This window comes from Narcine bancroftii, chromosome 2, assembly GCF_036971445.1.
Source record: "Narcine bancroftii isolate sNarBan1 chromosome 2, sNarBan1.hap1, whole genome shotgun sequence".
Lineage (NCBI taxonomy): Eukaryota > Metazoa > Chordata > Chondrichthyes > Torpediniformes > Narcinidae > Narcine > Narcine bancroftii.
The window spans coordinates 27,685,326-27,702,503 of NC_091470.1; the positions used below are offsets into that span (position 1 = coordinate 27,685,326).

The following is a 17,178-nucleotide window of genomic DNA, read 5'->3' on the forward strand; positions in this document are numbered from 1 at the left end:
CGCAATACAGAGAGAATACTAAATCAGTAAGATGCGCAAGTGTCAACTCATCTGTGCTGAAACTGACACTTTGTTAGCTTCATTCTGGTTTGTTTTCACTGAAGGACAGAAAAACGGAAGGTTGTCTGATGCTTTGAATTTGGACTTGCTGAAACCATGAGGCAGGCAGCATAGTCCTGCCATACAAAATCTGGTCCATTTTATTTTGGAAAATCACTGGGGCTTTGAATATCTATAAGCTTAGCAATGATAAATCTGTAGCCAAATAGACTTCAAATTCTGGATCCAAATTCTGCTGCTGATGTTCGAATAAAATATCCAGTTTATGAAAGAACTGCTTTTTAATGCCCTGAGTTTGTGTTGCTTTACACTTCATTACATTGACTTTTCGTGCACTATTTTTATTTATTGTTGTAAGGTGATTGATATGAATGTTTGCACAGTGATTATGCTGCAACCAAACAATGAATTTCCTGATTTGTTAAATAGAATTAAATTTGATTCTGATTCTGATGTTCCTGAGTTCTCAGGTCTCTGAAGTAGTCTCTTGAGTGTTTTCCTCTTCCCACTCATATTTCTGAACTCAACGGGCCGGTAACTAATGCTGTCCCTAATATCTCTGGTTGGCTCTCAGTTCCCTGGTTTGTTTACTGGCACAATCCCTGACTTTTCTGATCTGCCACTCATATAGTTCCTGTTCTCTATTTAACCTGTTCAGTATTAACAATACTTGAGATCTCTGGTCTGATCCATAGAACATTCTTCTTTTTGGCTTGGCTTCGCGGACGAAGATTTATGGAGGGGTAAATGTCCACGTCAGCTGCAGGCTCGTTTGTGGCTGACAAGTCCGATGCGGGACAGGCAGACACGGTTGCAGCGGTTGCAGGGGAAAATTGGTTGGTTGGGGTTGGGTGTTGGGTTTTTCCTCCTTTGTCTTTTGTCAGTGAGGTGGGCTCTGCGGTCTTCTTCAAAGGAGAACATTACAGCGTGGAAAAAGGCCCTTCAGACCATCTAGTCTATGCCAAACTATTATTCTTCTAGTCCCATTGAACTGCACCCGAACCATTGCCCTCCATACCCCTCCCATCTATGCACCTATCCAATTTCTTTAATGCGATGTCAAAATCGAGCCCACATTCACCACTTCAACTGGCAGCTCATGCCATGTTCTCACCACATTCTGCATGAAGAACATACCTCCCTCATCACCTGAATTCTACCAATGGGAGCCATTACTTTCACAGTTCATCCCACATTTAAGATAGTGGCGTAGACTAGGTCTGCTGCGGCATCTCACTCAGTTACATTCGCTGCAATGTAATATAGACGTGGAGCTCTCCTTTCCATTGGTTCTATGAAGTTGGACGTTGGATTGCAATGAGTCGTGCATTGCAGAGGAGAGCGCCGAACAGGAGCTGATTCATGTGGATGCTGCGGATTCGTGAAGGACTCGATTAAGGAAGAAAAGGGAGCTCCAGATGTGGCCTAGTTAAGGGGTCGAGCCGCGTGTGTCATGGCAGAGCCAGCAGTTTTCAGACTTCTTCGGGTCATCACTGGCTGAGGTTCCTGCTGTTGAAAGACAAGGACTGAAGGTGGAGCAGCAGAGCCAGCGAGGCGTCCGGTGCGACAGGGAGCTGTGGAGCCATGGCAGAATGGAAGGACTCCGAGGTGCTTTACCCTGGTCCTTGTGGCAACTATAGATGTCTGGAGGTTGCTTTGTCTAGACCTCGGGGTGGCCATTGCCAAAATTCGGGAAGCTCCCTGACTGTGTCTGTGCAGTTTACACTCTCCCTAATGCCAGTGGGGAGTTGTTGAATCTGACGTGATGGAGGCATGTGCAATCCACAGAGGCTTTTGAGATTAGGGGAAGAGTTCTTTGCCATATGAATGGCAGATATTTTAACATCTGTTGCAACCTGACTTGCTGTATTATGTCTAAACTCTGGACAATGACAATAAATGGGACCTCATCTCATCTCTCATTTACTAAGCCATAATGCAAATCATCCTTTTCAGCATGGTCCATTCTATGCACTGGGTTCCCAGTGCTCTGTAAGACACAAGGTCTGGTTGCTGCAGTATCCCATCAGATGGAGTGGCCCATGAAACAGTATTCAAATGTCACTGATGCTCAAGAAAGCTAAACAAACCATCTCCCTGTGCTTTCCATTTCATTCAAGATGGGCAATACTTGTATTTTACATACTGGGCCCTCTACAATGTTTGGGACAAAGACACTTTTCTTTTCCTTTATTTGCTCCTGGTTTTAAGCAATTCACATGTAATTAAACTCCAGATTCCAGATTTATATACATTTTGGTTGGACCATGTAGAAATTACAGCCATTTTTTTTTATCCATAGTCCCCTCATTTCAGGGCACCATAATGTTTGGAACATTGGGCTTCTCAGGTGTTTGTGAGTACTCAGGTATGTTTAATTGCTTCATTGGTGCAGGAATATAATAACTAGGCTTAGTTCTAAGCTTTTGATCACCTTTTGGAGTCAGTAATTGCCATTTTTAAACATGAGGACTAGAGTTGTGTCAATGAAAGTCAAAGAAGTCATTAGGAGGATGAAAAACAAGAATAAAACAAAAAGAGTCAACGCCCAATCTTTAGTCTAACTAAAATCAACAGTTTGGAACATCATTAAGAAGAAAGAATGTACTGATGAGCTCAGTAATTGCAAGGGGACTGGTATTTCAAGGATGACCTCCACTGCTGATGTCCGAAGAATCCTCATCATAATGAAGAAAAATCCCCAAACGTATGTCTGACAGATCAGAAACACTCATCAGGAGGCAGGTGTGATTATGTCATGACTATGGTCCGCAGAAGACATCAGGAACAGAAATGCAGAGGCTACTCTGCAAGATACAAACCATGGCAAAGGTGGTATGCTTTGGATCTGATGCCTCCGAACATTGCTCTTGCCATCACTCTGATACAGGTTAATCTTAGTCTCATCTGTCCACAAGACCTTTTTCCAGAATCCTACAGGCTTTTTTAAATAGTTCTTGGCAACTGTAATCTGGCCATCTTTTCTGTAATCTCCCTCACAACCCCACTCTTCTGCTTTCTCCACTTAACCTTTGAAACCCTGACTATTCAGATACCTATCAATCTCCTCCTAAGTCACCAAACAACTTGGCCTCCACAGCTGCCCATGGTAGCCAATTCCAGATGTTCACCACTCTCTGGGTAAAGAAATTCTGCCACACCTCTCTTTTGAATGGACACCCTGCAATCCTGAAGTTGTGGCCTCTTGTCCTTGACTCCCCTACCATGGGAAACAACTTTGTCACATTTGCTCTGCTCAAGCTTTTCACCATTTGAAATGCTTCTATGAGGTCCCCCCCCCCCCCCTCATTCTTCTAAACTCTGAGGGGTACAGTCCAAGAGTTGTCAACATTCCTCATTTGCTGATGCCCTTGGATGTAGTTTTATCATGCTTGAGTTATAACATGATATTTCTTTTTTGCATTGTTTCCCTGTTAGCCAAATTTAACTTACCTGGAAACACTGAACCTAGGCCGTAATCGACTCAGCGATGAAGGAGTCCAGAGTCTTAAGGAAGGATTGATAGCTAATCAATCAGTTACACGGCTGGGATTGGCATCAACTGCAATAACATGTGAAGGTAACATTTCAAAATACTATGTTAACTCCTTTCCTCTTGCTGTAATTTTGAACCCAAGCATATTTAGGATTGGTATTAGAATGGGAGTATTGGATTTTAGCAAAACTTTTGATAAGGTTCTACATGAAAGGTTAGTAAGGAAGATTCAGTCACTAGGGATTAATAGAGAAATAGTAAGATGGGTTCAGAGGTGGCTGGAGGAGAGACAGCAGAGGGTCATGGTGGACAACTGTCAGTCAGGATGGAAGCCTGTTACGAGCGGAATACCTCAAGCATCGGTGCTAAGTCCCCTGTTGTTCATAATTTATATTAATGATTTGGATGATGGGGTGGTTAACTGGGTAAGTAAATATGCAGATGATATGAAAATAGTGGGAGTGGTGGATAGTGAGGAAGGTTCTCAGGGGTTATAGAGGGATTTGGTTTGTCTGGAGAGTTGGGCTGAAAGATGGCAGATGGAATTTAATGTAGAGAAGTGTGAGGTGCTTCATTTCGGTAAGAAAATCAAAATAGGACATATGTAGTAAAGGGGAGGACATTGGGGAATGCACAAGAACAAAGAGACCTTGGATTTATGGTGTAGCATTCCTTGAAGATGGATTCCCATGTTGACAGGATGGTTAAGAAGGCATTTGGTATGCTAATCTTCATAAATCATAGGAGCTAGGAAGTGATGCTGCAACTGTTTAAGGCGTTGGTGAGGCCAGGTTTGGAGTGTTGTGTTCAGTTCTGGTCTCCAAATTATAGGAAGGATATTGTTAAGGTGGAGAGGGTGCAGAGAAGATTTACAAGGTTTTTGTCTGGCTTAAAATACCTGGAGTACAGAGAAAGATTGAAGAGGTTAGTACTTTATTCATTGGAACGTGGACAGTTGAGAGGGGATTTGATAGAGGTGTTTTTTTTAAATTATGAAGGGAATAGATAGACTAGATGCAAGTATACCCTTCCCCTTGAGAGCAGAGGAGGTTGAAACAAGAGGACACAAGATGAGGGTAAGGGGGAAAAATTTTAGGAGAAACATTAGAGGATGCTTCTTCACTTAGAAAGTGGTGGCTGATGGAATAATCTTCCAAAGGAAATAGTTGAGGTAGAGTCAATTCTTTCATTTAAGAGGAGGCTGGATATATACATGGATAAGAAGGGGTTAGAGGCTTAAGGGTGGAGAATAGGCGGGGGCAGCTAGCGGAGTTGTTTGAGTGAATTGGCATGGACTTGCAGGGCAGAGATGACCTGTTTCCATGCCATAAACTGTTTTATGGTTATATGGTTATCTCATCTTAACGGGTTCAGAAGCTGAGCAGACTGTGGAATATTAAGAGTTTGGACCAAGATACCAGGTGAAGAACATAGATTATTACCTTTCAATACAGGTCCTTCTGCCCATGATGTTGTGCCAAACTATGTAAACCTGCTCTACACCAGTCTGATTTTTCCCTAACTTACATCCATAACCCTCTATTTTCCTTATATCTATGTGCCCAACCCTATTTTGATTGTCTCTATTGAATCCAGCTTCCTTCACCATCCGCAGCAATGCATTTCAGTCACCCACTATTCTCTGTGTAAAAATCTTATTTCTGACATGTCCCCTAAACTTAAGATGATGTCCTCTGGTATTTACTGTTGTCATCCTGGGAAAAAGGTGCTGGCTCTTCACGATGTCTGAGCCCCTTATAATCTTATAGTCCTCTATTAACTTACCTCTCATCCTTCATTGTTTCAAAGAGAAAAGTCCTAGCTCTGTCAACTTTGCTTTATATGGCATGCTTTCTAATCCAGGAAACAACTTGCTCTTTAAAGTTTTCACATCCTTCCTGTAATGAGGCGACCAGAACAGAATACCATAGGTGCTCTGTGATTAGTAAGGAATTGCTTAAGGTAGTATGTGAGTGGAAAGAAAAAGTTTGTAAACCGCAGTTTTAATCCACCTAATTGACTCATTATGTGCATGGTTTCATAGCTCCAAAGGAAATGTGCCAATGACAATTTTTCTCAAGCAAAATATTTCAGTAAAAATTGGATCTCAAGCAGTGATTCTCAACCTTCCCTTCCCACTCACATCCCACCTTAAGCAATTCCTTACTAATCACAGAGCACCGATGGCATAGGGAATTACTTAAGGAGGTATGTGAGTGGAAAGAGAAAGGCCAAGATCCACTGGTGTAGGAGATAATGCTTGGGGTGAAGTGTGGGTGTTATAATCAAGCGGATTGATTTACCTGGAGAATGTTGGCCATCTTGAGAGTGCTTACATCTCAGCCATTCCAACTAATTTAATTTTAATTAATCCTTAGGTGCTATAGCTGCAGCCGAATTCATAGCCGAGAGCACTAGAATCCTCAGGCTGGATCTTCGAAGAAATAGAATAGGAACTGGAGGTCTGATGGCCCTCACTCTGGCAACGAAACTAAATCATTCATTGGTCCAAATGGATTTGGAAAAGGGACCTGTCGTTGAGAAAGTAAGTAGATATGGGTCAGTCAACAAGTAAATTTTGGATCTGAATTACTCCAACATTAAATTTTCTAAATGAATTGATGCTACCCTGAATCAAGATTTATTCCAGGGCAAGGTAGGGGTGGTGCAATTTAATGATAAACACAGTGTGAACAAAGAGGTGGCTCAAGGGACATTGGTAAAATGGTTGGTTGAAATGCGACATGATACATTTTAGAAGAGTTTCTTTTCCTTTTACATGCTTTGTTTTTGGCCGATTACATTCCTGCAAACTGGCTCCTGGTTGGGTGCCATTCATGCAATTTTAGGCTCATTCCCCAGTATATTTTGTTTATCTTTTCATTAGCTCTGAGCATCAAGCAAGCTTGTACCCTAACTGGGAAATGTTGGTCCTTGTCTCTTCTAGATAAAGTTATGGACTCACCAGTATAAATATTAGAGTTTGGATTGTATTTTTTCACGTGTTGAGATTCAGTGATTTGTTTTGCTTGATAGTCAAATCTACCTATACTTAAGTACAACAGATAGTCCAAAATAACTGGAGAGGCTAATGTTGCAGAGAAAAAAAAGTCCAATTAAAATAGTGTCATAGCATAGCCTCCTTTTACTAATGAGATGTTGCTAACAACAGTGGGGAAGTAAGTGGTGGTGTGCTTTGAAACTCTTCTGTCCAACATAAGTGAGGAGAAGAGAGTATTAACAACATGGGATGGTTATTTTAATAGGTTGGCTGCTTTCCTGAGGCAGCAGGTTGTAGATGGAGTCATTCGAAGGGAGGTTGGTTTGAATGATGCACTAAGCTGATTTCATAACTCTCCCCAGTTTCTCATAATTTTGGACAGATCATTTTGTGTCTCAAATTGTAATGCATGGGGACGCAATGCTTTCTATGGTCTAAAAACTAGTAAGAGTAATTGAGGACAGGAACAATTTATTTAGACTTCGATGGAAGTAGATACTTTGGCGTGCCTTCTTGGGCATGACATCAAAGTGGTTGGATCAGGACAGAATTTTGGAAATAGTTGCACTTAAAAGCATTAAGCTCCCCCCATCTCCACCTCAATACCATTGATAATGGTCAGAGGCTTGTGCCGTATCCCATTTGCTAAACTCAATGAACAGCCTGTAATGAAATGGATTGTATAGATTGTACATAGTCTTTGGCCCGCCCCCTGATGACACTCTCTCTTGGACTCCTCCCCTGGGACCTAGGCCATAAAGGTCGGGCCACGTCTCCCTTCCCTGCATTTCCCTAGCTTGGATCTGGGCCAGCTCAAGTCTTCTGTACGATAAAGCCTATCTTTGTACTTGTGGTTAGTGGGGCAACTGATAATGCCCATCACAGCCAATTTGTTTTGCTGACATTGAGGGAGAGGTTGCAGTCCTGACACTGTGTTATTAGAGTCTCTGTCTTCTCCCTGTACACCTTCTCATTATTGTTTGAGATGCAACTTACAGAAGTGCTATGGTATTGTGTGGCTAAACATTCTTCCATTCATCTATAAACTCATAGATGACAACACTATCCTAGGGAAGACCTCCAATTTGAGGAGACTGAATTGTAAAAGGGAGATAGAGGAACTAGTGGCTTGGTGCTAGGGCAACTGCCTCAACATCAGCAAGACAAAGGAGCTAGTTATCATCTTCCAGACGAGTGGTGGAGCACATTCCACTGTCTGCAACAATGACGATGAAGGGGAGATAGTAGACAGCTTTAAGTTCTTGAGTGTTTCCAACGACCTGTCCTGCTCCAATCACATCGGCGTGTTAGCCAAGAAAGTGTAGCAGAACCTCCATTTATACAGTAAGCTGAGGAAATGTGGCAGGTCTCAAGAGTCTCTAAACATGAAATTTCCTGTCAGATGCATCACTGCATCAAGAACTTCTAAACATGAAATTTCCTGTCAGATGCATCACTGCATCATTTGCTCTGCCTTGGATCAGAAAATAAAACTACAGAGAGTTGAGAACGTAGTTCAGACCATAGCGCAAATCCCCCTCCCCTTTATAGACTCCAGCTATGCTTCCTGCTTCCTTGATAAAAGCAGTCAACATATTAAAGACTCTTCTTCCCCCTACCCCTGGCTACACTCATGTCTACCTCCTCCTGAGGGAAGAAGATTCACAAGTATGAGATCAAGCACTGCCTGATTGAAGGACAATTTCTTTCCAATCGTTACCAGATTTCAGAATGAACTTCATGCTAGTTAATAATTTGCTGTACAATGTATAGATTGACTAGGTGGATTGCATGGAAACTATATTTTTTTTATTGGACCTTCATGCAATAACAACAAACTTGAAATTGAACTTCTGAAAGCAGATGGAAATTTTAGATTGTGGAGTGTTAAATATGTCCCTGAATATTTCCGCCAGCTGGTCCACACAGGTTCTTAGGAAGTAACTAGGGACTTGATGCGGGCCACGGGTTCATTCTCAGGAAGGCTGATGTGATGTTTGCGTCAGTAACCATGGTTACATGTGAGCCTGAGGCTGTCATGGCGGGTGACATTGACACATTGAACTTCTGTTCAAAGATTACATTGTAGGAGGTGCATTGTTGTCAGAGATTCTGGATGACACCGCAGTCCGAGCAACACCAGGATGACTTGAAATATTAGAATGATTTCACTGCAACTGCGAAATATTTTTCATTTTATTTTTAAGATCTGAAACATTTTGATTTGTTAATAAAATAAATCTACACACCAATTTAGGAATCAGGTTTATTTTCATGAATATGTATTACAAAATTTGTTCTTTTGCTGCAGCGGTATTGTGCACTACAGGTGCAAAAATGGCTATAAATCACATTTCCTTAAATACACTATTGAAAAATAATTAGTCCAAAAGAAGAAAAAAAAGTGAGGTCGTGTCTGTGGTTCATTGCCCATTCAGATTCGGATGGCAGAAGGGAAGAGGCTGTTGGTGCAACAGTGGGCGTTTGTCTTCAGGATCCTGATGGCAGCAGTGAGAAGGGGGCATGGCCTGGGTGGTCCTGGACAGTGAGGGTCCTTGATGATGGAGGGTGGCTTTCTTGAGACACCGCCTCTAAAAGATGTGCTTAATGGTGTGAAAACTAATGCCCTTGATGGTGCTAACTGTTTTCAACCCTCTGCAGCCTTTTTCTGTCCTGTGCATCGGCACCTCCATGGGAAGTCAATAACGATGTACTGTTATTTTATACATGTTTCCAAGAAAGTAGGGAAGGAAGTTAGAAGCTCCTTAACTAGATGATGTTGGAACGTAGATTGCTTGGGCACAGCCAATAGCTGAGTTACAGACCATGATATCTTTCAAGGATAAGTTAATAGTAATATTTAAAAAGCCAGAGCGAAAGTGAGAAAGCAGACTGGTGAGATTACCTCTGTATTACTTTAGCAATATACAAGCACAGGCATAAATACATTCATTGGACTACTTTGGTGGTATTACTTTGTATGTTTCTCTTTCTTGTCAACAGCATGTTTGTTGTTAAATAATATCATCACTACGTGTTTAACCAAAGTGGAAGAGAAATATACTTTACCTTATTTAAAAATTAACATGGATAAATACATAATCTAATTAATTACTTGAGAACAGAGGTATATGTTGCTATTATCCATTTCTTTGGCTTGGCTTCGCGGACGAAGATTTATGGAGGGGGTAAAAAGTCCACGTCAGCTGCAGGCTCGTTTGTGGCTGACCAGTCCGATGCGGGACAGGCAGACACGATTGCAGCGGTTGCAAGGGAAAATTGGTTGGTTGGGGTTGGGTGTTGGGTTTTTCCTCCTTTGCCTTTTGTCAGTGAGGTGGGCTCTGCGGTCTTCTTCAAAGGAGGCTGCTGCCCGCCAAACTGTGAGGCGCCAAGATGCACGGTTTGAGGCGTTATCAGCCCACTGGCGGTGGTCAATGTGGCAGGCACCAAGAGATTTCTTTAGGCAGTCCTTGTACCTTTTCTTTGGTGCACCTCTGTCACGGTGGCCAGTGGAGAGCTCGCCATATAATACGATCTTGGGAAGGCGATGGTCCTCCATTCTGGAGACGTGACCCATCCAGCGCAGCTGGATCTTCAGCAGCGTGGACTCGATGCTGTCGACCTCTGCCATCTCGAGTACCTCGACGTTAGGGGTGTGAGCGCTCCAATGGATGTTGAGGATGGAGCGGAGACAACGCTGGTGGAAGCGTTCTAGGAGCCGTAGGTTCTAGGAGCCATCAGATGCAAGGATCGACAATGAGATAGACAACAGACTCGCCAAGGCAAATAGCGCCTTTGGAAGACTACACAAAAGAGTCTGGAAAAACAACCAACTGTAAAACCTCACAAAGATAAGCGTATACAGAGCCGTTGTCATACCCACACTCCTGTTCGGCTCCGAATCATGGGTCCTCTACCGGCATTATCCATTTAGCAGTACATTAACTGGTATAAGAGAGGGAAAATAATCAGATTATTTTGCGGAAGTGGATTGTTATTCCTACATGTTCAAACTGGTATTACTGATTGTACCGAGCTTTCTGAAAAAGATAGACGTTCTCTACTAACCTTCATTGAACCAAGGCCACAGAACGATGGTGTTGTTTCAGAATGCCTGGAACAGTGTTGGCACATTTTCTCAGAAGTGCCCTTCGCTGTTGACTTTCTGGGCGACAAATCTCTGTCGAAGGACCAACTAGACTGTGCAGCACGTCTCAAGATGAGAAGGGCAAGCCACTATGCCACCAGGCTGACAGAATAGTAGACTGTTCATCTTATGGGTGAGGTGCCCTCTCCTCTGAAGGCTGGCTTTAGTTATAGGGTGCACCACTTCACTCTTGTGAACAAGAGGAAATTCTCAGCAGCTTCACTTGAAAAAGGTTGTGAAAAGGGAAAAATAAATATGAAAGCAGAATTTCTCTGTTCTGCCTGGTAGAAAAATGCCATTTTCAACATATGTCCCATGCCCAAAGCGATTTCTGTTTTTATCTTTTGGGAGATAACGTAATCCCTTTCATTGTGTTATCTATATTACAAGCACAGCCGCATACCTTATTATGTCAACTAAGGTTGCTAAATATTTGCCTGCAAAATTTGGCCTGTACTATATTTTCTTCTTCAGACTTGCACAGCTGTATGTAGTCCTCGGGAGAGGCCATGTCCCAAAGCTATCATTACACATGTTTTCATTTGCAGTAGCTTCTCACAGCTGTACTCTATGTCTTAATGAACGCACCAGTCGACCACCACTGTCCTCTCTGTTAAACAGAGAGAAAAATAACTTATTGAATTTAAGTAATTACAGTTCTCCACTTGCTGTTGCCAAGCAACCTAAACTCTGAACAATTAGATTTGTTGCCCTCCCCAAAGACTGCTGGGATATTACCAGCAGTTAAGCAACAAGCTGACCCAATAAAGAAAGCCCCAGGTGAATTCCTCAGATCAAAATAAAAGGAAAGGCCAGCTTTGTTTTATTATAATTATGCAATAGTTTAATTAGCCAGGCACAAAATTATTTCTTTACAGATCCAGAAGGATACTGTTAACCAGTATTTAAGTCATGTTTGATCAGTTAAGTATTTCTTTGGAGGTTCACACTGTACTCTAACAATGTACAGGTATACAAAACTAGAGCATTCCATAAGCCGAAATGGCGTAAAGCGAAGACCCATTCACTACTACTGAAGACTATTTTTGTAAAAGCAAAAACCCATTCAAATTTCTTTCGGATAGCAAACACCATCAATTTTCATAAAATGAGTTATTCATAAAGTGGGGTATACCTGTATAAGGTACTGGACAGGTCAGTAATTGCACTTTTGTCTGAGCATGAGCCAAATCACAAGGTTAATTTTAAACCAGGTCGTTTGAACCTGAGCCTTCATCCCAATGAATCTACCAACTCTGAAAGATTTAGATATCTTTTGTAAACTTTACTACTCTAGCAATGCATCCTTAAACTCTGTAGCTGTGCCCAATGAGACCTTCCAAGCTCTTTTATTAACATGCAATAAACAGGGACCACTCAGTAGCCAACCATTTCAGTTCCATGCCCCACTCCCGTGCCGGCATGTCTGACAATAGCCAAATTGAGCCCATTAGAGCCTAATATTGTGTCTCGGTACTCCCCAACCAGATGGCATTAGCATTGACTTCTGTGGTTTCCGTTAGACATCTCCACTGTCTTTCTCTCTTTTTCCCTATCCCTCTGTCTCCTTTCCTCCAGTTCCCTACCCCTTTCCATCTCTATTCAGAGAGCTATCCTGCTATCACTTCCCAGCTATCTTCTTTTCTCCCTTCCCACCCATATCCCCCATGGGATCTTGCTTATGGGCCTCTGAGACCACCCCCATCCCCCCCCCCCCCACCATTTTATTCTCGCACCTATCTGCTTTTTGCCGATACTTTGATGAAGGTCTCAGGCCCGGAACATTGGTTGGTTATGTATCCTTGCCATAGAGACCACTGTGTAACCTGCTGAGTTTCTCCAACAATCACAGCATCTGCAGACTTTCTTTAACTCTTTTATCAACACATTGAAAGGGAGGTATGATCATCTAACAGTGAAGCAGTCAAAGTTTTACTTGAATTTTGGAGTTTACAGGTAATTTATCAGCCATAGATTTAAATCACTGAAGATTTGTTTTATGACTTCATTAGGATACCTGAAAATTACTCTTTTCTGGATTATCTTCAAGGTAAACTAATTGGGTATTTAAACTCATTCTCATCTGGATTGTCATCTAAATAAACTATTTGGGTGTTTTTTTCTTCTTCATCTTCTTCTCCTTCTTCCTCTTGTTTTATTTATTCTACATTATTCAATTCCCCCACCTCTTCTTCACATTTAAGTTTATTGTCACATTACGCATGGTCCATTCAGAGGGATTCTTCCACCTGCAGTCGAACAAGTCAACTTTAGCCTGCACAGTATAAAGTAGGAGAGCAAGAGCACTATTTTGGAGTAAAGTGTTACAGTGAAAAACTTTAATGAGTACGTGGCAAGCACTGACCATTGTAATGCTCTTTTTCATCTTCTCAGAACTCTATCTCTAACACAAGGAGAATTCTTTTTGAATTTGGCTGCCCTTAAGAATTCCAGGTTTGTTACAAGCTGTGATGCTTATTAACAGGCCCATGGGAAATCCAATCCTGGTACAGAGTGGAATCAAAATTTCAACAAGAACATCTGGAATGCTGAGGTCATGTACAATACTCGAATGTGCTGGAGAAAATGCCGTCTTGGCACTCTCCAACCAGATGGCATGAACATCAACCTCCAATTTCTACTACTCCTCATGTCTCTCTCTTTCTCTATCTCTCTGTCTCCTTTCCTCCAACATCTCACCCCTTCCCTTCCTTCTAACAGAAAGCGACTCTTCTTTGTCCTCTTCCCTCTCTCCCTATCCCTTCTTCTCCCATCCTCCCCATCTTCTCCTGTCCTCTCCACTATCCCACCTTTTTATTAAGCCACCTACCTGCTTTTGTTTCTTATTCCTGATGAAGTATTCAGGTCCGAAACATTGGCTACTTTTCACTTCCCATGGATGGCCTACATTCGTGTATCGAACAGAATGGAAACAAGCAAGGCTTTAACACCACACCAACGCTCTCCTCAGTCCTGTGTTCAACTGAAGGATCTTTGACCTTTGTTTCTCTTTCTGCCTACTGCTGGATGTTTCCAGAATTTTCTGTTTTGATTTGAATTGTTCAACATTGATAGATTTTTTGGGTTTTATTTATTTCATCCTCTCTTCTCCCTGCTCTATTGCCTCCAACAAACTTTCCATTGGGCTGCAGTTAGTTCACAGAATGATATGAACAAGAAACTGTTCAATCTTTGTTCTCTCCATTCCAGCAGAAAGAAAATCTGAAGTTCAGTCATCAATTTTCAAATGTTGATGACAACTGCGTATTCTGGAGGATGATCCCAATATCATTCTTGACTCCTTTACTGAACTATACAAGAGGAAAGGCCTTAGTCTAAGCCCATGGCAATGGGCCCATCGCAAAACACTTTTTACTAGCAATCATGTTCCATGGAAAATGTAGCTCACAATTCCTATTAAGGGGACAAAGAGACGTCAATACATTTAAATTAAATTTTTTACATTTAAATCCGATGTACAACATGGATACAGACCGTTCTAGCCCACGAGTCCATGCCACCCTGTTGTAGGAAGGTCACACCAGTCTATGTTACATTCATGGTGTCTCCCCTTAATCTTTCAGACATCACGCTTCCATATTGTGTTTTAATTCACTTTAATACTTCTAAATTATTTTGATATTCACTTTAATGCCACAATCATCCTACATCCCCCATATGTTTTTGAAGGATGGGAGGAAATCCGAGCACCCCCGGGAAAACCCTTGCAGACACGGGCAGAACGTACAAGCTCCTTACAGATGGCGCTAAATTTGAACCCGGCGTTGCCAGCACTGTAATAGCATTGTGCTAACCAGTACACTAACTGTGCCAAGCTCTTGGTTGGCTACTTGGTGTAAAAACCTACAGAAATTCTGAAAGAGCTCAGCTGGTGTCACAGCGTCGAGAGGAGGTAAAGATATATACGGATGCTTCGGGCATCTAGTCAGAATAATCTTTCATCTTTTAAATTACAAAAACATCACATCCAATGGAAGTATTGAAATCTAGCCACCGGAAGTAGTAATTTATGTTACTGTATCTATGCTTGGGAAAGAAACACAAAATAAATTGTTAAGCGCATTATGTCTTTGCCCTACAATTTATCTTTTAGCAGCCCTTTAAACAAAGCATTACTGAATTCCAGGCAAATGATTGATACTTTAGCTGTTAACATCCACCTTGGCTCAGTCAAGAAGTTTTGCACTCAAGCTACCCTCCAGGACATAAGCACATAATTGAGCCTGAGTCATCGGTGGATTATGGGGGGGGGCTAATTGTGGGGGAGGGCAGGAATAATTGTGGGGGACAGCTGCACTTTTGTATCTGCTGTATGCACTGCTAAGATGTGGGGAGCATTAACCATCCCCCTCCACAAGATAGAGTCTAGCTAGGAACTCAAGGTCTGGTCATAGAAACTGTACGACAATAACCTTCTTAGGAAAGACGAGAAATGGGTATCACTCAAAACCTTCACCCTTCATGACTGTACTCTTTCAGCATTCTCATTAACTGCCTCAGCTATTCAACAATAAAAGGAAACCTCTTCCAAGGTGGACGTTTAATTTTTTTTATACCTCCTTGCCAGCTGTTTTCCTGTTATCCAGATTTAATATGCAATTGCAAGCATTTGCATATTAAAGGACTAATTAGCTCCTGAGAGCATGTGTGTGAGAATGGTAATAATTAGTACAATGGTCACCTGGGACCCATCTCTGGTGCATTCTTTGCAGAATCCTATGTCTTGTGCTGCTCTCTTGGAGTTAGTATTGACCATGTGCAGTTTGTAGTTGCCTTTGTTCCCAGACGCTGAGGGGCTGTACTGCCTATGACTCCATTCTTGTACTTTTCCTCTCTTTGAAGTGTTTTGTCTGATCTCAATGAATGCCCGACATTAAGCCAGATGCTAAAACTCTGACGTGCTATTACAGCAAGTGAAAAGAAAATCAGAAATGCCACTTTTTGCTACATGCACCATTCTAAATATTCTCTGGCATCTGAGAAAGATTAGGTTTGAATGAATTCCCTGAATTGTATCCTTATGACACACTAATGCTTGGAATCTTGGTTGGAGTGAGTTTTAGCAAAAACAGTGCCCAGGAATAAAAATTACTGGAGAAAGGAGTTTTGATTGGCATATGTTAGGGAGAACATTGTGTTGTGATGAAAGGTGATCAACCCAAACATTATCCCTGATTCTTTCACCTCAACTGCTGCCTGACTTGTTGAGTATTTCTAGAATTTTCTCCTTTTTTAAAATTTCAGATTACCAACAGTTGAAAATTTTCCTTTGGTGTTGTGTCATATTTTTCTTAACGGGTCCTAAACTAAATGTGCATGAACAAATGGAAATCTATTCAGCCCTTGTGTTCATTCAGAAGTCTTTCAGTCCTTCATGAAATGTGCGTCATTCTCTTAGCTGGTTGATATCGCAGATGCATTGTTTACTGCAGTTATGTAGACCATAGAGACAACACGCTGATTGCTCAGTGCACCAACACTTAGTTAATAGTAGACAAAGGGAATAGAAAGGGCCTTTTAACCATTCCTGTGGTAGTGATGTTACCGGTGGGGGACGATTTGTGAATAGGGGTTCACAGGATTAAAACACGCAAGTCTGCAGACACCGTGATTGAAGTTAATGCTGGAGAAACTCAGCAAAGATAAAGATGCAAAATCAACGGTTCAGTCTTGAGCCCTTTGTCAAGGAACCTTGATGGGTTTTAATAGGGGTTCACGGGCTTAGTTCTAATTCATTGAACAAAGAAAGATTGGAGGGTCTCAGCTTGTCAGGCAACATCCATGGAGAGAAATGGTCAGTCAGCGATTGGGTTGGGACCTGTTATCGAGATTAACAGGTAAAGAGGGGAGCTTAGGAGGGACCAAAAAGTTTTAGAGTACTGGACAGAAGAAGATGGGGAGGCAGGTTGGGGAGGAGACAACAGAAGGTGAGGGGATAGTGAAGGCAATGATGAAGATTTCTCTGGTTATAATTCATCCATACCCATAGCTCCCCATAACTTCTGTTACTCCTGCCAGAAAGGTGTTCCTGGACAGGGAAAGAGTTTAAGTCTTACTTGTGAGAAGCTTGTCAGCACTCGAGTGTCACGTGTAGATGAGGTACTGATGCATGGTGACATTAATACAATCATTCAAGGTTCAACTTATTATAATAGTAATAAAACTGTGTCATATTATATAACATTCCTTTTTGCTTGCTGCAAGGCAGGCAGATTTGCCACCAGCAGGAATTGCCTAAACACCTTTTAGAGTTCTTACAGTTAGACTCATAGTCAGAATTGCGGTCAGAGAGAAAGAGAGAGAACCAACAAAAGAGAGCCCCCCAGAGTCACCGAGTCCGTAGATTCACCTCCAGCACTTTTGCAGCCCCTGCAGCCACACAGAGTCCAGTCCAAACCATTGGCAACCCAAGCTGCAGATCCAAACCTCCAACACAGTCAGGAACCCTTCAGT

General features: G+C 42.0%; 1 protein-coding gene and 1 long non-coding RNA gene across 3 annotated transcripts in view; one reads left to right on the top strand and one right to left on the bottom strand.

The window, feature by feature from the left end:
• The window catches only part of LOC138753306 (uncharacterized), an 81,117-nt gene extending 69,808 nt beyond the window's left edge, over window positions 1–11,309 (bottom strand). Inside the window, exons 1-3 of one of the 2 annotated variants that reach the window (XR_011351095.1) lie at window positions 11,108–11,309; window positions 5,860–6,087; window positions 3,514–3,622 (exon numbers count right to left, since the gene is read on the bottom strand). This is a non-coding gene — a long non-coding RNA (uncharacterized lncRNA). Of the gene's footprint in view, window positions 1–3,513; window positions 3,623–5,859; window positions 6,088–10,625 lie in introns of both variants that reach the window. The other variant, XR_011351094.1, reaches the window with a different exon arrangement.
• LOC138753305 (protein phosphatase 1 regulatory subunit 37) overlaps window positions 1–17,178 on the top strand; it is a 247,124-nt gene that overhangs the window by 137,707 nt on the left and 92,239 nt on the right. Inside the window, exons 9-10 of the mRNA XM_069916166.1 lie at window positions 3,499–3,640; window positions 5,935–6,101. Coding sequence (XP_069772267.1) covers window positions 3,499–3,640; window positions 5,935–6,101 — 309 coding nt within the window. The remainder of the gene's footprint in view (window positions 1–3,498; window positions 3,641–5,934; window positions 6,102–17,178) is intronic.